Raw genomic sequence first — 25,103 nt, forward strand, 5'->3', positions numbered from 1 at the left:
TTCTCATGTTACAATGTAACACAATTTACTTAGCGTGTTTTGAGCAGCTTTTGATCACATATGAATAGAGCATCAATCACACTTGTATACTTTTACAGACCAGAGGGTGGACTACAGTAGGGTAACTTGGGGTAAAGCGAACCCCGGTGTAAGGTGCCTCCTGCCTGTAATTCTCACAAAAAACACTTTATGTCATCCATTTTATTTCCCAACACCTTCCCTGGCTGCCACTACTCTTGCTTAACTAAAAATGTAATCTGTATCATCTCATCTAAGTTAAACCAACAAAACGATTTTGAGATCAATTGATAAAAAAAATAGTAATTTAGAAAAAGTTAGATCTATAAACTTTTTATACATACCAGTAGGGCAGACTAAAGATAAGTAATTCACTTGTTAAGAAAGAAAAAATGTAATCAGTTTTTAATAAAGTAGTACAATTTTAAGTGATGTTTGCCCCCCCCCAGCGGGGAAAGATGCCCTCAGGGCAATCCAGTGCAAGTCAACGGTACCTACTGTATATTACCATTTTCCAAATCATGTATAAGCAACTTCATTTAGTTTCACAATCAATTTGTAGATACAATTTGATTTGGACATGAAGCTTGACAATTAAAAACTTCATCATAGTGACGATATTTTTAGTGAGAGGTGCAATGCCATTTTCTTTCAATATTTTATTTAATAAATAAAAATAATATACGTAGAATTTAGTTTTTATGAGTCAATTACTTAACATTTTTAAATAAAAATGTATAAAATGGATTTTAACACACTAATCTTCATGAGGCATCTTGTCCCATGCCCCATGGGGACTAGGGCTGTGACAGTCATGGAAATTTGGTATGACGGTAATTGGCCAGCCAAATGACCATGGTCACGGTAACAACCATTCGAATAGCAATTTTTTTAATAAATATTTATTTATTTCTACATTTTGTCAAGACGTAGTAGTCTCATACCCCTGCACATCGACTCGGTACTTGTACTTCCTGTACATACCGATGTCATTTTCTACTCCCTATATGTAGCCATGTTATTTTTACTCTTTATTTTTTATATGTTATTCACTGTCACTATTTAAAAATATATATATTTCTTTTTTATCATAACCATAACTCTGCATTGTTGGAAAAGGACCCGTAGGTAAGTACTTCAGTGTTGGTCTACACCTGTTGTTTACGAAGCATGTGACAAATAAATTGGGATTTTATTTCTTTTGAACCCAACTCAACTTCAATCTACTGAAAAAAGTATAATCTGCTATGATCAAATATACAGTATATAATACATTAGTGCCAGTATATTTTCCCATTGGTCACAAATGGGACCGCTAAGATATGTTCATATACCACATGCATCATGGATTCAATGTATTGAAAATGAAGGTACATATGTAAACTACAAAGAAAATATAAAAAAAAAATGCAACAATGTATTTGTTTTTTAAACTTTTAAATACAGACTATTGGTATCAAATTCGTCTGTAAAAGTACACCTTTGATATGTATACTTGTGATCTTGTGACCATTTTGAAGAATCACATGAAACTTCTCTGAATCATTCTAGACACCTTGACAATGCATAATATATTACTTATTTGTTGATAAGTATAACTAACTTCTCTAGAGCCTGTAAAATACAAATGTTTTTTTTCTCACTATTGTGACAATTGTCAACTGTAGCCACTTATTTCCCTTCACAGTCGGTTTGCCTAAATACAGTATGACCATCATCCACATACTTAATACTTCTTATCAAACTTAGCTTTTTTAAGCCTGCAATTTACACATACTTCGAGACGATATTTATATAATAAGGAATCCCCTTGATCACGTCCACAAATTGGGGAAAACAAACATTCTTTCCCATTGTAAAAGAGCCAACCTTGTCGTCGACTTTTTTGTTATACAGAAATAACAAAACATGCTACTGTTTTGTTCCATGTACATGTAACCAGGTCAAAAATCCCGATCTACAGTTCTCAATGCTCCCAGGTAGGGAAAAAGAGGCAGCGAGAAGAGCCATTTGGTTTCGGCTATTTGGCCCCTACAAAAAAAGATAGCAGTTTTGTAACTGCAGTAGTATATTGGTATATTAGACGTAGTAATTGCTGAATTCAATTGCAATCTGTTTTATTAAGGGGAGTGGGATAGTCTTGAACGGCATTGTTGGTTAAGGGCTTGAAAGCATTTCACGGTAAGGTCTACACTTGTTGTATTTAGCGCATGTGACAAATAATATTTTATTTGAACCGGTGTCCAAGTAGGCTACATGTAGCTATGTGTGTTGAAAACATTTCACCACAGGTAAGACATTTAACTTGTTTAGTACAGTCAGTTTATAACTCCACTCCCTACTTGTAGCCGTTTGTTTGTGTTGTTGGTCTTGGCTAGCTTAATGTTCCGGTCAGCAGCTAGCACCATCATGAAAATGGGCGTGAGGGTTTTTCTGAGTAGTGAGAACGCTAGGGAGCAGGCAATGTTGAAAAGTAATCATTAGACATGTTGTAATTTTCTTAAATGTAGTTGTGTAATCGACCAAAAAAAGCAGCCAACAAGAAAATTTCGTCTGAAAAGGGTGACGTTTTTGCTGTGAGCCAATGGAATAACCTAGGTAACCACAGGTTATTTTCCCCACAGGAAAGCTGGGCATGACTTGACTATTGTTAGGAGGAGGAGGGGGGGGGGGGGGGGGGGGGGGGGGTAGTAATCTCACCCCTAGACTACGAATGCGTCACCGACGTGCAGGTTAGGGAGTAATCGCGGGCGTGGTAGCATGCCTGCATTTCTACGGTCATATTAGAACATAAACGCAATCGTTATTCCGCTACAGGCAATGTCAGTCGCCATATGGACAAAATGAGGGTACTGTAATTGATTGATGTAAAGAATATCCACCGTCTCAATCCCGCCCTTGACAGAACAACTTTTAGTTATTGTTCTTGCGTGTGTAATCGTGTCTAGTCGGCAACAAAAATGGCACCGAATTTACTTGTACATTTATGCATCTTTTTGGTAAGTCAATTCTATTAAATTAAAGTGTCTCTATATTTTTCACATTTGATTTTGATATATCACCTGCCCAAGTTTCTGTTAATGTAATTGAGTTTGCAAACTTTGTAGCCAAACTTACTTTACAGTGTTGCATAGCCGGGGAATATGTTTGGGGATGGGTGGTATATATATATACAGTACCAGTCAAAAGTTTGGACACAACTTTTTCAACATTCAAGAGTTTTTCTTTATTTTTACTATTTCCTACATTGTAGAATAATAGTGAAGACATCAACACTATGAAATATCGCATATGGAATCATGTAGTAACCAAAAAAGTGTTAAGCAAATCTAAATATATTAGATTTGAGATTATTCAAAGTGGCCACCCTTTGCCTTGATGACAGCTTTACACACTCAAGCTGTGTAAGGGCTATTTAACCAAGAAGGAGAGTGATGGAGTCCTGCATCAGTTGACCTGGCCTCCACAATCACCCGACCTCAACCCAATTGAGATGGTTTGGGGTGAGTTGGACAGCAGAGTGAAGGAAAATCAGCCAACAAGTGCTCAGCATATGTGGGAACTCCTTCAAGACTGTTGGGAAAGCATTCCAGCTGAAGCTGGTTGAGGGAATGCCAAGTGTGAGCAAAGCTGTCATCAAGGCAAAGGATGGCCACTTTGAAGAATCTCAAAAGTAAAATATATTTTGATTTGTTTAACACTTTTTTGGTTACTACATGATTCATATGTGTTATTTCATAGTTTTGATGTCTTCACTATTATTTTACAATGTAGAAAATAGTAAAAATAAAGAAAAACCCTTGAATGAATCGGTGTGCCCACATTTTTGACTGGTACTGTATATACACTACATGACCAAAAGTATGTGGACACCTGCTTGTTGAACATCTCATTCCAAAATAATGGGCATTAATATGGAATTGGTCCACATGCGTTTGTATATATAGTGTATATAGGCCTATTTCTACTTATAGTTTTTTTATTCCGATTTTTCAGGGGGTGCTGCAGAACTCTCAGCACCCCTGCTATGTAGTGGTCTAACATTCAGCTAAAAAGATCACTGGCAAGGTGCAGCTTGTTGATACATCTACAGTGCCTTCAGAAAGTATTCACACCCCTTGACTTATTCCACATTTTGTTGTTTTACAGCCTGAATTCAAAATGGATTAAATATATTTATTTTTCTCATCCATTTACACACAATACGCCATAATGTCAATGTGAAAACATGTTTTTAGAAATGTATGCACATTTATTCAAAATTGAATACGGAAATATCTAATTTACATAAGTATTCACATCCCTGAGTCAATACATGTTAGAATCACCTTTGGTAGTGAGTACAGCTGTGAGTCTTTCTGGGTAAGTCTCTAAGAGCTTTGCACACCTGGATTGTACGATTTCTGCCCATTATTCTTAAAACAAATATTCAAGCACTGTCAAGTTGGTTGTTGCTCATTGCTAGTGTCGTCAAAACTCTAACCAAAAAGGAGATACTTGTCATTTCTTCAAACAATCAACCTTTTATTTGATAAGATTTGCAATAATGTAGCTGGTCAGCCCTACAGGTGGAAGGCTGAGAGCTCAAATGACACAAGGAGTGCAGAAACCTTATATCGTCACACCGTCCTATGCAAGCGTGTACAAAACACATGCTCTTGTTATGTGTACGTGTGTGGAGAACAGGACAAAACTGAAGTAAAAGTTACTGACTAACTGTGAATTCAGTCGCCTCGTTCTGGAGCAACTGCTGGTTATTTTAATCTTCTAGTGAGGACAATAGGTGTCAAAGCAACAGGAAATCACTCCAGACTGTTGGCTACTTTAGTTCCTTGCTGGCTACTTTAGTTCCTCATAAAGTAGCCAGCAAGCGCCTTTTACTGTCTGCCCGGATGATGTATGGTTTCACTTCCACACACATTCACAAGCATGAACCTTTAGCCCAGCAACAGGCTCGATCACTGGTGCACAGGATACCACACTTTGCTCTGTTTTCAGTATATTAAAAGTAACCAGTTCATTCCCTTCTGACTAATAGGAAACCATAGGTCGCCCCGGTCAGCTCCTGACTGTGTGCCCAGAACATCATGGGGACCTCATTTCCTAGTTAGCTTTCTATGCTACTCACTCACAAGACAAGTTAAAACAGGCCTATACTAATGCACGTACATTCTTATATGAGGGCTAGTTTCTTTAACAATCTCAACCTTCATGCCCAAGCAACTAAGCTTCAGGAAAGATCTTCTAGTACACAAGCATCAGCAAGGTTTAACAAAAATGTCCCTTACACTAGACAGACATTTTCAAGTCTTGCCATAGATTTTCAAGCCGATTTCACTCAAATCTGTAGCTAGGCCACTTAGGAACAGTCAGTGTCGTCTTGATAATTAATTCCAGTGTATATTTGGCCTTGTGTTTTAGGTTATTGTCCTGCTGAAGGTGAATTTGTCTGCTAGTGTCTGTTGGAAAGCATACTGAACCAGGTTATCCTCTAAGATTTTGCCTGTGCTTAGCTCTATTCAGTTAATTTATATCCAAAAAACTCCCTAGTCCTTGCCGATGACAAGCATACTCATAACATGATGAAGCCACCACCATGTTTGAAAAATATGAAGTGGTACTCAGTGATGTTGTGTTGGATTTGCCCCAAACATAATGCTTTGTATTCAAGGCAAAGTTAATTTCTTTGCCACATCATTTTGCAGTTTTACTTTAGTGCCTTATTGCAAACAGGATGCATCTCTTGGAATATTTATTTTCTGTACAGGCTTCCTTCTTTTGACTGTGTCGTTTATGTTAGTATTGTTGAGCAACTACAGTACAATGTTGTTGCTCCGTCCTCAGTTTTCTCCTATTACATCCATTAAACTCTGTAACTGTTTTAAAGACACAATTGGCCTCATGGTGAAATCCCTGAGCGGTTTCCTTCCTCTCCGGCAACTAAGTTCGGCAGGACGCCGGTATCTTTGTAGTGACTGGGTGTATTGATACACCATCCAAAGTGTAATTAATAACTTTACCATGCTCTACGGGATATTCAATATCTGCTTTTTTTTTTACCCATCTACCAATAGGTGCCCTTCTTTGCGAAGCATTGGAAAACCACCCAGGTCTCTGTGGTTGAATCTGTGTTTGAAATTCACTGCTCGACTGAGAGACCTTACAGATAATTGTACGTGTGGGGTATAGAGATGAGGTAGTCATTCAAAAATAATGTTAAACACTATTATTGCACACAGAGTGAGTCCATACAACTTATTATGTGACTTGTTAAGCACATTTTTACTCCTGAACTAATTTAGGCTTGCCATAACAAAGAGGTTGAATACTTCTTGACTCGAGATATTTTAGCTTTTAATTTAATTAATTAATTTGTAAACATTTTGAAAAACATAGTTCCACTTTGACATTATGGAGTATTGTGTGTAGGCCAGTGACACAACATCTCAATTGAATCCATTTTCAATCCATGCTGTAACACAACCAAATGTTGAACAAGTTAAAGGATGTCAACACTTTTTGAAGGCACTGTACCTGTGCAGCCTATGCACTCCTTGAAAACGTCCTTGTACACATTTAAATGTATATTCTTTTGGTTAATCTAGTACAAAGAACTGACAAGACAGAATGTCCATGAATGCAGTACCATATTTGTAACACAGCTTTTGGATGATATGCCACCTGTTAGAATGTATGAACAATATCTCTCTCGCATGTGTCAATTCCAGATCCTCTCATGTGTGGACTCCTGCTTTATCCCTGTCTCCATACAAGCAACAGTACCTCAGACAGTACAAGTTGGACATGTTATTGCAAAAGGTCCTGCCATTCACAAATGTTTCCGTCCTGTCTAACGTTGAATGTACTTAATACTGAATGAAACAATCAATATAGTCATGAACTGTTTATAACCAGTTGACATCCTTAATCATAATCAAGTAATTGTGTCGTGGATGATCCATGTTGTTTTTTTAGTCATTGTATAGTTGATAACGTTTCTTTCTCGTCGTTCAGTTGATGTGGACCAATGTGACACCATCACATTGCACTTTACAACTAGTGACCCCGACTTCACAGTACGACCTGATGGCACTATAGTAACAGTCGCCATCACCATGGTACCAGCCAATGGCAGAACATTCTCAGTGCAGTTTCAGGACCCCAATGGTCAGAAGAGAGAAATGAATGTTTACCTTGTCCAGAACTCTAGAAAGGTAAGGTGGATTCTGCATGGGCTTATAGTACAAAGTCCCATTTTTCAAAGCAGTATTGTTTTTGTGAAATTATCTATATCACATTGTTGACTTGTGACTTTGTGTGGTCTTTTTTCTGCTTTTTTAGGTATTGAAAGATGGCCTACTAAAGCGCTCCAAAAGACGTTGGAGTCCTCTGCCCTTCAACATCATAGAAAATGACGTTCTGCCATTTCCAAAGGACGTTGAGCTGGTAATTTCCTTAAAATAAGTTACAACTTACATCACATTTCAGCACATTTTGTGTTTGAATATTGATATTAAACCTAAGCCATGTACATATTTTGTGTCATGTAACAAACCCCAAATTATCCTCTACATGTCCTTGCCTTTCTCCCACCCCCATGTTCCACTCTATTTCTCATTCTTTCTCACTTGCGGCTAATGCACATTCTGTACCTGTATGGTCCACGCCCTCACCTGGGGGTTCACACATCCAGACACACTGAACCACACACACACAGAGGGATCAGTTGGAACGTTTACTTAGTTGTTTTTTCTCCTTTTTAGTCCTTCCCCTTCCTTTCTAACTACAAGGCTGGATGTGCACTGTAATTGAATCTGTTGTAACCTGCCTAGGGAATACATGTTAATACAAAATAACTTTTTCTAACAGTAGTCGACAAGTATAGTGCTTTAGGCCTATTACCTGTAAGGCATATGAGCATTTCTGTTTTGCATAGCTCAATGCTTCACATTCTTAATTGTGCAATTTCTTAACCAGGGCAGGCAAGTGCACAGATAGGGCTCTACCTGTGCAGAGCACATGCCCCTTTGTCCTTCTAGTCTCTAAAGTGCCCTTTTGGGTGGGTGGTATAATTTTGTATTCATTTTTTTGTCATTGTTGTTCGTAACCCACTGCCCGCAAGTCGTCGTCAAGTTCACAATTTGTGATAATGAGTGATAGTGTTGCTGCAGAAATAAATAGGCCTATGCTCAAATATGTTAAAATTGTCATTTTGAGCACCTGCCCCCTGAAAGGTCTGTGTATGGCCTTGAACCAGGGTGATATTATTATCCCACTGCTTGTTGAAGCTTGACCGCAGATAATACTTGATTGTTTCCTGGTCCAGATTGCATCTGATTCGTCGGCCACTCGCAGTGTGTACTACACCATCAGTGGGCCTGGAGTGACAGAGGAGCCTGTGGGTGTGTTCAGTGTGGTGATGGATACTGGGATGTTGCAGGTCAACAAAGCTGTCGACCGCGAGAGAACCCCTCAGTTTGTAGTGAGTAGTAAACAACAAATATTGATTGCTCGCTTGAATAATTGATTGATTCTTTATCTGATGTTAAAACATGACAATTGTACTCTTGATGCGTAGCAAAGACAACACAAACAGTGTAAGCCATTTCTAAACTGAGTCCATCTTCCTCCAGTTTCAAGCCAGAGTGTTTGACAGATATACCAACCAGGAGACAGATCTACCATTACCCATCATAGTGAATGTAGACGATGTGAACGACAATGCACCAACTTTCACTGGCCTACTGCAGTTTACTGTGCTGGAGCAAAGCAAAGCAGGTGAGAAACACACAACTAAAATAAGAAATACCAGTGCCCCTAGCCTCTGTAATATAGTACATGGAAAAAGTGACATACGTTTCACAAGTTAGTCAATTTTCTGAGCAATTTGTGCAGACATTGACCTTTAACGGGAACTTGTGGATGTGAACTAATAGCCTGTGTGTTGTGATACGTTCTATTGCAGGGACGATGGTGGGGATGGTGAATGCCACAGACATAGACAAGCGTGGTACAGACCACACTAAGATCAGGTACTCCCTCCTCTCTGGGACTAACCTGTTCTACATTAACCCAGAGACAGGCGTCATCAGCACCAAAACAGACACCCTCGACAGAGAGGTCAGTCTCATCGTTTTACCTTTTACAAAAATATCTCACTTATAGTTTTCCAGGGTTCCACGTTGTTGATCACGGCTATCATTGTTTGAATTATTGATCTAAATGTATGTTTGTATTTGTTTTTCAGGTGAATGATAAGCATTTGGTGACAGTGGAAATCAGAGACATGAATGGAGCTCTGACTGGTCTATTCAACACAGCCACAGCCACCATTGTGTTGGGTGATATCAATGACAACCCTCCCACATTCACAAAGACATCTGTACGTTTTCTTTGACAACTTTTTACAGTAGTGTAGTTTGTGTATTGCAGTTTATTCCGCAATGTAACGAAAAAGGCATGGATGTCCCAGTTTGTCTTATGAATACTCTGTTTGCTTTGGTCAAATAACAATATGTTACTTCCTTTTGCAGTACGATGTAAAAGTTAAAGAGAACCAAGGAGAGGGACTCATCCTCAGAATCCCCATTGAAGATAAGGACTTGGTGAAGACACCAAACTGGATCACTGAGTTTGTCATCCAAAAGGGGAACGAAAATGGGAACTTCAGGATCGAAAGAGACCCCAAAACGAATGAAGGACTAATTTACCTAATAAAGGTGAGCTGGTACTCACAATGAACCTCTATTTTTGATTTGATCATGACTTTCTGGATCCATAGATGTCTTGCTAGTTATTTATAAAATGAGGCTAATGTATACATTTGGTGAACTATCCCATAACATAAAGACAGTCAATATTGAGCCAAAAGTCTTCTTTGCGCATTGTCATTGACGGCTGATAATACAGTAAAATAACGCTCCATGTCCTTGCTGTCTCCAGCCTCTAGACTACGAGAAGACCAAGAACCTGAAGCTGGAGGTGATGGCCCGTAACCAGGCTGAGCTGAGTGGGACCAAGGCCCAGTGGATGTCCATCCCTGTAAACGTCTCTGTAGTGGACGAGGACGAGGGACCAGAGTTCACCGCCCCCACCGTACTCTTCACAGTCAAGGAGAACACTCCTAACGACACCCTGATTGGGACCTACATAGCCGTAGACCCAGAGACCAAGAGCAGCGCCGGCATCAAGTAAGATCCTAGTTTACCTTATTGATCTCACCAATAATTGACCTAGCCAGGTCCCAGATCTGTTTGTACTGTCTTGCCATAATTACAGGAGATGGCAAGACAGTACAAACAGATCTGGAACCAGGGTAGTATTGGCCTATTGTGTGACCATGTTGATAATAATCATAATAATAATAATAATAATAATATGATGTTATAACAAGTAAGGTCAGATTGTGTTTCAAAAGAAGATAGAGGAATGCCATGTTTTTTCTCACTCCAGCAGAATTGTACCATTATACAAGAGAATGCTGTAAAAGCTCCTTCTCTCTCTCTGTTCCCTCTCAGGTATTACAAGGTCTCAGACCCTGCTTCATGGATCAAGGTATATGAAACCACCGGACAGCTGAAGATCGCCAACACTATCGACAGGGAGTCCCACTTTGTAACGAATGGCGTGTACAACGTCACAATGAAAGCTGTTGATGCCAGTAAGTAGATATTGTTACAGTGTCTTAGTTGAATACACAATATATACAAAAGTATGTGGACACCCCTTCAAATTAGTGGATTTGGCTATTTCAGCCACACCTGTTGCTGACAGGTGTATAAAATCGAGCACACATCCATGCAATCTCCATAGACAAAACATTGGCAGTGTAGTGGCCTTACTGAAAAGCTCAGTGACTTTCAACGTGGTACTGTCATAGGAGGCCATCTTTCCAACAAGTCAGTTCATCAAATTTCTGCCCTGCTAGAGCTGCTTCGGTCAACTGTAAGTGCTGTTATTTTGAAGTGGAAATATCAAGGAGCAACAATGGCTCAGCCGTGAAGTGGTAGGCCACACAAGCTCACAGAACGGGACCACCAAGTGCTAAAGAGCATAGCACTTAAAAATCGTCTGTCCTCGGTTGCAACACTCACTACTGTGTTCCAAACTGCCTTTGGAAGCAACCTCAGTACAATAACTGTTTGTCGGGAGCTTCATGAAATGGGTCTCCATGGCTGAGCAGCTGCACACAAGCCTAAGATCACCAGGCACAATGCCAAGAGTTGGCTGGAGTGGTGTAAAGCTCGCCGCCATTGGACTCTGGAGCAGTGGAAACAAGTTTTTATGGATTGATGAATCACGCTTCCCCATCTGGCAGTCCGACTGATGAATCTGGGTTTGGCGGATGCCAGGAGAACGCTACTTGCCCCAATGCATATTGCCAACCATTAAAGTTCGGTGGAGGAGAAATAATGGTCTGGGGCTGTTTTAATGGTTCGGGCTAGGCACCTTAGTTCCAGTGAAGGGGAATCTTAAGGCTAAAGCATACAATGACATTCTAGATGATTTTCTGCAACAGTTTGGGGAAGGCCATTTGCTGTTTCAGCATGACAATGCCCCCGTGCACACAGAGGTCCATACAGAAATGGTTTGTCGAGATCGGTGTGGAAGAACTTGACTGGTCTGCACAAAGCCCTGACCTAAACTCCATCGAACACCTTTGGGATGAATTGGAACAATACGTCTGTGTTGTTTAAGTGCCAAGATGAGAAGTATAGTAGTCACTATAACACCTGGTGTGACTTGGTATTTTATTAGGATCCCCATTAGCTGTTGCGAAAGCTGCAGCTACTCTTCCTGGGGTCCACATGAAACATGACATAATACAGAACATTAACAGACAAGAACAGCTCAAGGACAGAACTACATCTATTTAAAAAAAAGGCACACGTAGCCTACATATCAATACATACCCTAGCTACTGGCCCTTATCTCTGTTTTGCATTTATAACAGGGAGTGACTACTAGGGAGATACCAGTACTATATAGCATCTGTATTTCACTGAACTTTAAAGTTTATTGCTGAGTGTGATTAATGAATACATTGGAAATCTTACTCAGTCAAGCTCTCACAATAAAACCAGCAAGAATTGTTCATTGTTATCGTGTTTCTTACATATGTCTACTCTATTTTTAGGTCTCAAGACAGGTACAGGGACAGTGATTATTCAAGTGGAGGATATGAATGACCACGTCCCAGTCATCCCCTCTAAAGACCTGGTGGTGTGTGAGATGGATGGGGGAGAGATGGGCTCTGTGCTGGTGGTAGCAGAGGACAAGGACCGAGCTCCATTCTCCGCCCCCTTCAGCTTCGAACTGGGAGAGGAGCATGATGGGAGATGGGCTGTGAAGCGACTTAACGGTATGAAAATGATTCCTACCTCCGGACTCCATTCCGTCTCTATATAAATTGATATCTTGCATTTGTGATTTAAAAAGTGAAGCAATTATTTAAATATAAACGGAAAATGCGCATCTTATAGTGAGTAGTCAGTCTCATACATTCTTCAATACAACGTTAGAGCCAAAATACTCTAGAATGCCACCTCACCAGAGCCTCCTTACACAGCACCTAACTGACAATGAGTATTGTTTAGAGCCAGGAGTTTTAGTCCTTACAATGAAATCTCACCAGGAAAACTAGTGCCCAAACTCCTGTTCTTTACAACAGTGTATTTTCTCCTCAGACACTGCAGGGATGTTGGAGCACACCAAGGAGCTCCCTATTGGTCTGTATACTGTCCCCCTGATGGTCAAGGACCTACAGGGATTTGGAAAGACCCAGACTGTAACGGTCCGGATCTGCCGCTGCAGGAACGGAGCGTGTTTGGCCTATCAGAACTCCACGACTCTGGGGGTGTGGGCCATCCTGGCCATGCTGCTGGCGCTGTGCCTGCTACTTCTTCTCTGTGAGTCTCTGTTTTATTATGTTCATTCATCTTATTTATGTAGGCCTGACAGGTTAGTGTCAAAGCAGTAATAAGATAGGACAACATATAAATCTGTATGAGGCGTTAGACATTAGGTGAAGTCTTAAGCAACTGATGACGGCTAGTATAACTTTGTTCCTTAGCAAATGGCTTGTGCTTCTTGTTCGTCAGACGACCCTGTGACCACTTACGGACCATACATTTTTATTGAGCTACTTTTCTTTCTTGTTCTTTATTGCAGGTATCTTCTTTGCATTCATCTGTGTTACAAAGAATGAGAAAATGGAGCTGGAAGATATGGGAGACAGTGGCGGTATCCTCCTGAAGTCTAACATTGAGGCCCCAGGGGATGCAGTGGTAAGTCTGTCATAACGACAGCATTACAAAACACATTTCTCATGTTTGTGGAATCTTAGCAAATTTCACTGTTATATCCTAATTTGTTTTTGGATGTTTGTTTTTTTCCTCTCTGAAATATGGCTCCTCAGGATTCAAATCTCATCATCGTTCCTGCATCTGGGATCGACTCATCAGTGAAGGGATCCATGATTGACGTGGGGTGGGTGGGAGCTAAGAACTCTGGTATGATTGGAGGAGGCCTGGGCGCTCAACAGAACCTGCTACAGCAGTCCGGCGGTGTCATAGTGACCGATATGGAGACTGGCTTCTCTGGCCAATACGAAGGCAGCCAATATGTTGGACAATATGGCAGTGGACAATGTGGTGGAGGTCAATATGGCGGTGGAAACATGACATTTGACAACACACGTTTCATGAAATTCAACGACTCTGCAGCCTGGCACACCTGGCAAACCAACAGGCTGTTTTTACAACAGGTAAAGTGGTTGTAGGGGAACTCGAGAAACAACTCAAACAATGTAAACCGTTCTTCCTATTGGTAAAAGCCTAGACAATTCCCATCTGAAATGCTTGCTTACTTGCTAAATCCTGTGTTAGCTTTCATATATCTTGTCTGGTTGGTGAAATGTTGGTCTGTTCTCAGTGTAATACCTGTCAGTAATATCCTATGCAAGGATGTAATATCACCTACTGTAATATTTTCCCTACCATCGGACTAGTCCTTGGCTCCTCTCTATGGACTAATAACAAAATGCATTCTCCTTTCCTCACCCCATCTCTTACATTGTCTACCTGGTCTTTGCAGAAGTTGGCTTACCTAGGGACGAGGGAGGAGGGGCGATATGCCGATGACATCATTCACGCGTACGGCTTCGAGGGGGTGGGGTCTCCAGCCGGCTCGGTGGGCTGCTGCAGTGACCAAGACAACCAGGAAGACCTGGACTTCCTAAACACATTGGGGCCAAAGTTCAAGATATTAGCTGAGGTCTGTAACAAGAAATGAACAAAGAGAATGTAATGCAATATGTTTTTATTACTGTAAGTGTACTCTTTTTCTGATAATACCATGAATTTTAGGAATCTGTTAAGAGGGTTGCCATGCTATCATTCAGAGTAATCACACTGAATTTCTCTAACTGTTTGTTGGTTAGAGCCATTTTGCACTGGAAAGTACTATGTATTTACTTGTACAGCAAATTCTCCAGATTTGAATCAACTCTGCTATTGTTATATGCAGCCTATACGGGTCCACACTATTCAGTGATATTAACATTTTAATGAACACCTGTAGTGTTAAGGTAACTCGTATTTGGGGTATGGTGTAAAGCCTTATTTGCATATTTCCCAGTGTGCCTTACCTTTGAGTGAATTGTAGAGTTCTTAGTGACAAAGACATGGTCATTGCATTCGTTCATTTTCAGTCCTGTGGTTTTCACCAAATAAAATGATTAACAGTGGCCTGAAACTCCTAGTTTGCAGGCCACATCAGGCTTGCATTCACATTATGCTGGCTTGCAAGGTGATGTCATTCCTATTGGAATCTAGCCAGAGTGTGGATATCCAAGAGTTTACATTTTTGATCACCCGTAGCCTGCATTCAGAATGACTGTCAGAGTTTGGAAAATTGATAGATGAGACTACATAAACCATCTAAACTGAAACAACCATTGCAATAAATCTAACTAACAGATTGAATTAGTTTAGAAAAGGTTGTTATTTATCTTTGTGTAGCATAATATTCATTGATCAGTCAATGTACATGCAAAAACACAGATATTGAAACAAACAATAATAAAAATAAAAAACTGTAATAGAGCATGCTGGGAAATATGATAATGGTGGCCATGGTTTTAAGTGTTTTAATCACACTCAGATCTGGTTATTAACACCAACACTGGAGTTCTTTTGCACCACTGAGTATTCATTTAAATCCTGAACCAACACTAGAAATGTTCCATAAAAAAATTAACACTAGGTAACACTGACCAATTTCCTGTGTGTAAATCGTGTACACTGTGTGATTTTTAGTGCTAAAGATGTATTTTTTGGGGGCATTGGTCATGTTATTTTATTTGTATTTTATGGTAAAGCCCCATGAAGTTTAGTATCGTAGAATCAAATGTTTGTTCATGTGACGCTAAAAACAGGTGCCTTGAAGAATACATGAATATTTGACTAGATTATTCGATTTTTAAAATAACCTATGAATTTAGGTGGATGAGGTACAAACATTACACACTATTCTATATGAGTGTTGATTAGACTACATTGGGGCTTCTATGTTTAATTGGTCACACTATGATCGTCCCTCTAATCCATTCGATTCCTATGATTGATTGGCTGCAGAGAGTCTTGTGTTTAGACTAGAACAGAAGGTTATCGGTGCTTCTGTTTAAAATAAAAGGTTCTGGGTGCTTCTTTTTAGAATATAATGTTCTGCCTGCTTCTGTTTAGAATAGAAGGTTCAGGGTGATTTATTTTTAGAATAGATGGTTCTGAAGAGACTGGTGCTGATACGACCCATGGGGTTGATGAGACAGTGTCTGACAGTGAGTCAGTTCACACACTCAGCATGAGGCTGAGTGTGTGAACAGGGAGGGGTTTGAACCAGACAGACAGCCTGTGAGTATTCATAGCGACATTTGATTGATTGATCCATTGAAAGGGAGATACCTAGTCAGTTGTACAACTGAATGCTTTCAACTGAAATGTGTCAGAGAGGTGCGGGAGGCTGCCTTTATCAACATCCACAGGGAACAGTGGGTTAACTTTCTCAGGGGCAGAATGACATATTTTTACTTTGTCAGCTCGGGGATTCAAACCAGAAACCTTTTGGTTACTGGCCCAACATTCTAACCACTAGGCTACCTGCCGCCCCCTATGACATTACTAGAGGGGCTATGTCATAAACCCTCAAAGTTCGTTCCATAATGGGGCGAAAATGGCAGCCATCTTGGTCAGGGAGAAATCCAAAACTAGTCTAATTGGAATGAATGGCAGTAGAGGCATAGGTGATCCATTTCCTGATTTTACTTATGCAGAAAAATAAAAGTGAGGCATGTGATGTATCAGAAATTGTGTAATGTAATTATAGTCAACCTCAAATATGGTCATATAATTATAAATACAATGTATATGGGTTTAATACAAATGTTACACGTAAATAGCCCCTAAATGTCTCAGATTTAGTTTTATTGGAAAGCAGTGAGTGCTATTATATGATACAATTTCAGTACTTATTGTATTTACAACTTGTCTATCATCAACTGATTTGAACCAGTGTATGGCTGTGAATTGACTGCATTGTTTGAATGGAATGTTGGCATATTGGTAGTTAATTTGGAATCATTCATCTAAAACTGTTTGGCTAGCTAGCTAACACACATACAGTGCACACACATTCATTGTTTTACACTATCTTATCAGAGCACTGGCAAACTCCCTGACCAACATGGCTGACCTTTGGCCAATTATTAGAAGGTTCATTTCCATTCTAGAATTCTAATTCCTAATTCTATGGATTCAAGAGCATTGTCATATGTTCATATTATTCATTTGGAATTCAATTACCAAACTGACCCATTTTGTAAATTAATCATGTTGCCTATTTCGTAAGTGTCAAATTTTGCTAATATGTTTTTTTAAGTAAATAATATAAAATACACTTGTTGTGTTATTCACTTTGGTCCTGCTGTTTTAGTGTAAATACTTCATTTTAAGTAGAGAGAGAGTGAGGATGTGAGTGAGAGAGAGAGAGACAGAGTGGATTAGCTTTGAAATATTGTTACTCATGCCTAGATAAGCCTGGTGAATGGTTAAGAGGGTGTGGTTCATTGTTCAGTACAGTACATGTAGCCTTGCACAAAAACTGTAACATCACAAGGTACTGTAACTAAGGACACTTTATTCACCTTTGAACCATAGACTTAGACGACACATAGTTGTATCTGTCCTATTATGGCGTCCGTGAGGGAATGGGCAGCGCCAATGACACCATCTACATTTTGAAGTAATGAATTTTCTTCTATTACTATGACTTGATAAACAAACTGAATGGTTGCATACTTCCAACTGGAGTGTGTTTGAATAGGTTTGAACACCTGCAGTTATGAAATGTTTGCTCACGAGTATAATGGTCATTCGATGACCTGGATTTGATCCTTCCTTAATCTATAGGAAGTCCCACCCAGTTGACTACTTTAAAATGGTGGTCCTCAATGGCAATGTCCATGCAAAAATGTATTATTTCCAAGTAGTAATCTCTAGTGCCTTCAGAAAGTATTCACACCCCTTGACTTTGTTGTGTTACAGCTTGATTTAGAATGGATTACATTTAGATTTTTTGGTCACAATACTACACACAATACCTCATAATTTCAAAGTGGAATTATGTTTTGAAAATGTTCACTAATTAGTTAAAAATGAAAAGCTAAAATGTCTTGAGTCAATAATTATTCAACCCCTTTGTTATGGCAAGTTCTGGTGTAAAAAATGTGCTTAACATAATAAATTGTATGGACTCACTCTGTGCAATAATAGTGTTTAACTTGATTTTTGAATGACTACCTCATCTCTGTACCCCACACATACAATTATCTGTAAGGTCCCTCAGACAAGCAGTGAATTTCAAACACAGTTTTAACCACGAGGACCAGGGAGATTTTCCAATGTCTTGCAAAGAAGGGCACCTAGCGGTAGATGGGTAAAAATGAAGAAAAAAAACAAACATTGAATATTCCTTTTGAGCATGGTGAAGTTATTAATTACACTTTGGACGGTTTATCAGGACACAGGCGTCCTTCCTGACTCGGTTGCCGGAAAGGAAGGAAACCACTCAGGGATTTCACCATGAGGCCAATGGTGACTTTAAAACAGGTATAGTTTAATGGCTGTGATAGGAGAAAACAAAAGATGGATGAACAACATTGTAGTTACTCCACAACCCTAACCTAATTAATAGAGTGAAAAGAAGGAAGCATGTACAGAATAGAAATATTCCAAAATATGCATCATGTTTGCAACAAGGCACCATATTAATACTGCAAAGAAGTTGGCAAAGCAATTACATTTTTTCCTGAATACTAAGTGTTATGTTTGGGGCAAATCCAATCCAACACATTACTGAGTACCACTCTCCATGCATAGTGGTGGCTGCATCATGTTATGGGTATGCTTGAAATCCTTAAGGACTGGGGAGTATTTCAGAATAAAAAGCACAGGTAAAATCATAGAGGAAAACCTGGTTCAGTCTGCTTTTCACCAGAAACTGTGAGATGAATTCACCTTTCAGCATGACAATAACCTAAACCACAATGCCAAATCTACACTGGAGTTGCTTACCAAGAAGACAGTGAATGTTCCTGAGTAGCCAAGTTACAGTTTTGATTTAAATCTACTTGAAAATCTATGACAAGACCTGAAAATGGTCTAGCAATGATAACAACCAATTTGACAGAGCTTGAAGAATTTTGAAAATAAAACTGGGCAAATGTTGCTCAATCCAGGTGTGGAAAGCTCTTAGCGGCGTACCCAGAAAGACTCACAGCTGTAATCGTTGCAAAAGGTGCTTCTACTAAGTATTGACTCAGGGGTGTGAAAACTTATGTAAATGAGATATTTCTGTATTTAATTTTCAATAAATTTGATAACATTTCTAAAAACACGTTTTCACTTTGTCATTATGGATTGTTGCGTGTAAATGGGTGAGAAATGTAATCCAGGCTGTAACAACAACATGTGGAATTAGAGGGCTATGAATAGGAAGGTACTAAACTCAGCAAAAAAAGAAACATCCCTTTTTCAGGACCCTGTCTTTCAAAGATAATTCGTAAAAATCCAAATAACTTCACAGATCTTCATTGGAAAGGGTTTAAACACTGTTTCCCATGCTTGTTCAATGAACCATAAACAATTAATGAACATGCACCTGTGGAACGGTTGTTAAGACACTAACAGCTTACAGACGGTAGGCAACTAAGGTCACAGTTATGAAAACTTAGGACACTAAAGAGGCCTTTCTACTGACTCTGAAAAACACCAAAAGAAAGATGCCCAGGGTCCCTGCTCATCTGCGTGAACGTGCCTTAGGCATGCTGCAAGGAGGCATTAGGACTGCAGATGTGGCCAGGGCAATAAATTGCAATGTCCGTTTGTGAGATGCCTATACAGCGCTACAGGGAGACAGGACGGACAGCTGATCGTCCTCGCAGTGGCAGACCACGTGTAACAACATCTGCACAGGATCGGTACATTCGAACATCACACCTGCGCGACAGGTACAGGATGACAACAACAACTGCCCAAGTTACACCAGGAACGAACAATCCCTTAATTTTCAAATGCCTGAAGGTACCACATTCATCTGCACAAACAATAGTACGCAAGTATAAACACCATGTGACCACACAGCTGTCATACAGCTCAGGAAGGAGACGCGTTCTGTCTCCTAGAGATACATACTTTGGTGCAAAAAGTGGAAATCAATCCCAGAACAACAGCAATAGGACCTTGTGAAGATGCTGGAGGAAACCGGTACAAAAGTATCTATATCCATAGTAAAACGAGTCCTATATCGACATAACCTGAAAGGCCGCTCAGAAAGGCAGAAGCCACTGCTCCAAAACCGCCATAAAAAACAGACTACGGTTTGCAACTGCACATGGGGACAAAGTTCGTACTTTTTGGAGAAATGTCCACTGGTCTGATGAAACAAAAATAGAACTGGTGGCCATGATGACCATCGTTATGTTTGGAGGAATAAGGGGGAGGCTTGCAAGCCTAAGATCACCATCCCAACCGTGAACACGGGGTGGCAGCATCATGTTGTGGGGGTGCTTTGCTGCAGGAGGGACTGGTGCACTTCACAAAATAGATGGCATTTGGCTTTTGACCAGTTGCATCAGATCTTTTCACATCAGATATTTTTCGGAGCTGAACTGATTGGTCAAAAAAGGATCTGAATTGTGTTGCCTGTCTAAACACAGCTGAATAAAAATAGTGTAAACCCTACTAATAAAATCTTACCATAACTGTTTTGAAAGAGGGTGGTTTCAATCTAACAGTGATTCAAATTGTTATACAGAATAGGCCTACAGGCATATTTAAAGAAAATAGTGCTACATTCCCATGGTGAAAGTGTACAGTGTTTCAGCATAGGAGATTTGAAGTTATCATTTCTCAATTTAATTAAAATAACTCTGAGGATGTCTTAGAAACACATAACACAGAAGGTCCAGATTGGATCATCTGTCAATCAAATTTGGGTGATGAATATTAAAGATGACAGTGGACAGTAAAATGGGAATGGAAATGAATGTACAAAGTCTGAAATACCTTACAACGATCAAACAGTGAAGTGCTTTAAAAAATACAATGTTATCTGGTAAGATTACAATTACTGTCATAATTATGAGAGGATTACACAATAACATATAGTTTCTATTTCATGTAAAGGAGCCTTGCTAGAGAGTTGGGAGCAGAGCAGCCACATCAAAGATTTCTGCACAAATTCCCACAGGAGCCAATTAGTTTTATCTTAAAAGACTCTCTCTTTTTCTTTTTTAATCCCCAAAAATGACTTCAGCAGTTCTTCTGCATTTAAAAATAATAGAAAATAACAGTTGACCCAAATTTAATAAGAAGGCATTCTAAGAACAGACTTACAAATAACCTCAAACCAAATATATGTATTTTTCAAATGTTCCCCTGTGACATTAAAACTGTGCTTGGATAAGGCAATGAATGACCTAATACTTTTTATTATTAAATAATATATATTTTTTAATTCTTCTTTTTCTTTGAATTACTAGTATTTTACAGAAGCCAAAGCCTGGCCTGCATTCCCCTTTGTACACAGAGCTACTTAATATTCAAAATGCCTCATGCTTATTGCTCATGCTGTAAAGAAGTTACTGGAACGCAGACCATGCGGGATAGAAGACCAGGTTGAAGATGGGATATATTTTTAACCTAGTTAGAAGAAGGATGCCGGATTGGCGTATATTCAGCAAATCTAACAAAGTGGATACTCGAACCCTGGCAATCTCAACCTGGGCACTTCTCTTACAGGGCACTTCAGATCCCCAGCTGCATAGGCGCCCCCACAGTTGACACACAATGCTTTCTCTATCCCAACTTTACACTCCCTCTGAATATACCCTCCTGCACATTTCTCACATTGTGGTATATCCCTTCTACACACTGCTTCAACATGTCTGAATCCTTGGCACCTAAACATAGCTGCGGGATGCAGGGATGTTGAGGGTGCTGCAGCACCCCTGATAATATATATATATATATATATATATATATACTGCTCAAAAAAATAAAGGGAACACTTAAACAACACAATGTAACTCCAAGTCAATCACACTTCTGTGAAATCAAACTGTCCACTTAGGAAGCAACACTGATTGACAATACATTTCACATGCTGTTGTGCAAATGGAATAGACAACAGGTGGAAATTATAGCCAATTAGCAAGACACCCCCAAAAAAGGAGTGGTTCTGCAGATGGTGACCACAGACCACTTCTCAGTTCCTATGCTTCCTGGCTGATGTTTTGGTCACTTTTGAATGCTGGCGGTGCTTTCACTCTAGTGGTAGCATGAGACGGAGTCTACAACCCACACAAGTGGCTCAGGTAGTGCAGCTCATCCAGGATGGCACATCAATGGGAGCTGTGGCAAGAAGGTTTGCTGTGTCTGTCAGCGTAGTGTCCAGAGCATGGAGGCGATACCAGGAGACAGGCCAGTACATCAGGAGACGTGGAGGAGGCCGTAGGAGGGCAACAACCCAGCAGCAGGACCGCTACCTCCGCCTTTGTGCAAGGAGGAGCACTGCCAGAGCCCTGCAAAATGACCTCCAGCAGGCCACAAATGTGCATGTGTCTGCTCAAACGGTCAGAAACAGACTCCATGAGGGTGGTATGAGGGCCCGACGTCCACAGGTGGGGGTTGTGCTTACAGCCCAACACCGTGCAGGACGTTTGGCATTTGCCAGAGAACACCAAGATTGGCAAATTTGCCACTGGCGCCCTGTGCTCTTCACAGATGAAAGCAGGTTCACACTGAGCACGTGACAGACGTGACAGAGTCTGGAGACGCCGTGGAGAACGTTCTGCTGCCTGCAACATCCTCCAGCATGACCGGTTTGGCGGTGGGTCAGTCATGGTGTGGGGTGGCATTTCTTTGGGGGGCCACACAGCCCTCCATGTGCTCGCCAGAGGTAGCCTGACTGCCATTAGGTACCGAGATGAGATCCTCAGACCCCTTGTGAGACCATATGCTGGTGCGGTTGGCCCTGGGTTCCTCCAAATGCAAGACAATGCTAGACCTCATGTGGCTGGAGTGTGTCAGCAGTTCCTGCAAGAGGAAGGCATTGATGCTATGGAATGGCCCGCCCGTTCCCCAGACCTGAATCCAATTGAGCACATCTGGGACATCATGTCTCGCTCCATCCACCAACGCCACATTGCACCACAGACTGTCCAGGAGTTGGCGGATGCTTTAGTCCAGGTCTGGGAGGAGATCCCTCAGGAGACCATCCGCCACCTCATCAGGAGCATGCCCAGGCGTTGTAGGGAGGTCATACAGGCACGTGGAGGCCACACACACTACTGAGCCTCATTTTGACTTGTTTTAAGGACATTACATCAAAGTTGGATCAGCCTGTAGTGTGGTTTTCCATTTTAATTTTGAGTCTGACTCCAAATCCAGACCTCCATGGGTTGATAAATTGGATTTCCATTGATTATTTTTGTGTGATTTTGTTGTCAGCACATTCAAATATGTAAAGAAAAAAGTATTTAATAAGATTATTTCATTTAATAAGATTATTTATTTCATTCAGATCTAGGATGTGTTGTTTAAGTGTTCCCTTTATTTTTTTGAGCAGTGTATATATATATATATATATATATATAAACACATATACACTACCAATCAAAAGTTGGGGGTCACTTAGAAATGTCCTTGTTTTTGAAAAGAAATCACATTTCATTTTCTGTCCATTAAAATAACATCAAATTGATCAGAAATAGTGTAGACATTGTTAATGTTGTAAATGACAATTGTAGCCGGAAACGTCAGATTTTTTATGGAATATCTACATAGACGTACAGAGGCCCATTATCAGAAACCATCACTCCTGTGTTCAAATGGCATGTTGTGTCAGCTAATCCAAGTTTATAATTTTAAAAGGCAAATTGATCATTAGAAAATCCTTTTGCAATTAGGTTAGCACAGCTGAAAACTGTTGTGCTGATTAAAGAAGCAATAAAACTGGCCTTCTTTAGACTAGTTGAGTATCTGGAGCATCAGCATTTGTGGGTTCGATTACTGGCTCGAAATGTCCAGAAACAAATAACTTTCTTCTGAAACTCGTCAGTCTATTCTTGTTCTGAGAAATGATGGCTATTCCATGTGAGCATTTGCCAAGAAACTGAAGATCTCGTACAACGATGTGTACTACTCCCTTCACAGAACAGAGCAAACTGGCGCTAACCAGAATAGAAAGAGGAGTGGGAGGCCCCAGTGCACAACTGAGCAAGAAGACAAGTACATTAGAGTGTCTAGTTTGAGAAACAGACGCCTCACATGTCCTCAACTGGCAGGTTCATTTAATAGTACCTGCAAAACACCAGGCTCAACGTCAACAGTGAAGAGGCGACTCCGGGATGCTAGAAGGCCAGCATCCCTTATAGGCCAGCATTCCGGAGTCGCCTCTTCACTGTTGACGTTGAGACTGGTGTTTTGCAGGTACTATTTAATGAAGCTGCCAGTTGAGGACTTGTGACGTGCACCCGTGTCATGTGGACCTGTTGGACGCCTGGTAGTCAGGGTTACCTGGTAACAACAGTTGTTATTATTAGCCTCAGCTGCATGGTGTAAAATGTATCACCTCACCTCAAAATGGCTGACTCATAGGTGAGAAGTTGAAGCGAGGCTAGCAGACTGTCGGTCAAGATGACTGGGAGATGTCAGTTGTTTCATTCTTTCCCCCGGTTTTATTCCACACCAAACTTTAGAAAAAAGTGGGGAGACAGGCTGAGGCAATCTAAGTACTTATGGCCATTTATAGCCTGTAGATAGACCACATAAGATGTATGACGAAAATACTGAAGCAGCAATTAAATGAGGTTTAGCGCATTCCTTTAAGAAGCATGAAGTGCAACCTTCAGCACGACGATGCCATTGGTACATAAATTAATACAACACTTTGTCCACTGTTATCACCACTCAAGCCATCTCTTCCAGTCAGTTCTTTAAAGATGCAATTAATTCTAAAGCGACAGCGTGAAATTAATTTATTGCTTGTAATTAGTTTTCTGCATAGTCTGAAACCAGTCTCTCTAGATGTTCGTTTTCGTCCTCCACGGGAGACTCTGAGGGCACTTGGCTGCTGCATCTCAGTCCACCATGGACTGGCTGACAGGGAGACACAATGCACTGCAGGGGCTCTCTCTGTGGCCTCTTAAACCTCTGGTGGCTGTAACCCTACAGTCCTATTATTGAAACATAAAGGCCTACTGTACGCTCCAAATTTGCTTTTTTTCTTGTCACTGTGAAAGATGTTTCCAAATCTATATCAAAGTCAATAGACTATTGAAATTTGATTGTTGACTTTACATTTTTGCTCAGTCAGTATAATTTCCATAAACAGTATACTCTGATATTAGTGGATTTTAAATAAAATTGTCCCTTACCACAGTGACCTAACCATTGATGGACTTCAAAATGATTTTTAGTTCACTGTAAGGACATTTACATTTACAATATGAAGGACCTGGCCATTGC

General features: G+C 40.3%; 1 protein-coding gene across 1 annotated transcript; it reads left to right on the forward strand.

Annotated features, from left to right (window-relative positions):
* Positions 1-2,743: 2,743 nt before the first annotated feature.
* On the forward strand, positions 2,744-15,734 carry LOC115169648 (desmocollin-2). The gene is made up of 16 exons (XM_029725474.1): positions 2,744-3,017; positions 6,747-6,837; positions 7,033-7,232; positions 7,360-7,464; positions 8,345-8,500; positions 8,652-8,796; positions 8,984-9,138; positions 9,266-9,400; positions 9,552-9,737; positions 9,961-10,208; positions 10,536-10,678; positions 12,155-12,379; positions 12,705-12,926; positions 13,189-13,304; positions 13,436-13,783; positions 14,113-15,734. Exons 1-16 carry the CDS (start codon positions 2,979-2,981, stop codon positions 14,308-14,310), a joined length of 2,712 nt encoding a protein of 903 aa, XP_029581334.1. The 5' UTR covers positions 2,744-2,978; the 3' UTR covers positions 14,311-15,734.
* The last annotated feature ends 9,369 nt before the right edge of the window (positions 15,735-25,103 follow it).

Source organism: Salmo trutta, chromosome 31 (assembly GCF_901001165.1).
Source record: "Salmo trutta chromosome 31, fSalTru1.1, whole genome shotgun sequence".
Classification (NCBI taxonomy): Eukaryota; Metazoa; Chordata; class Actinopteri; order Salmoniformes; family Salmonidae; genus Salmo; species Salmo trutta.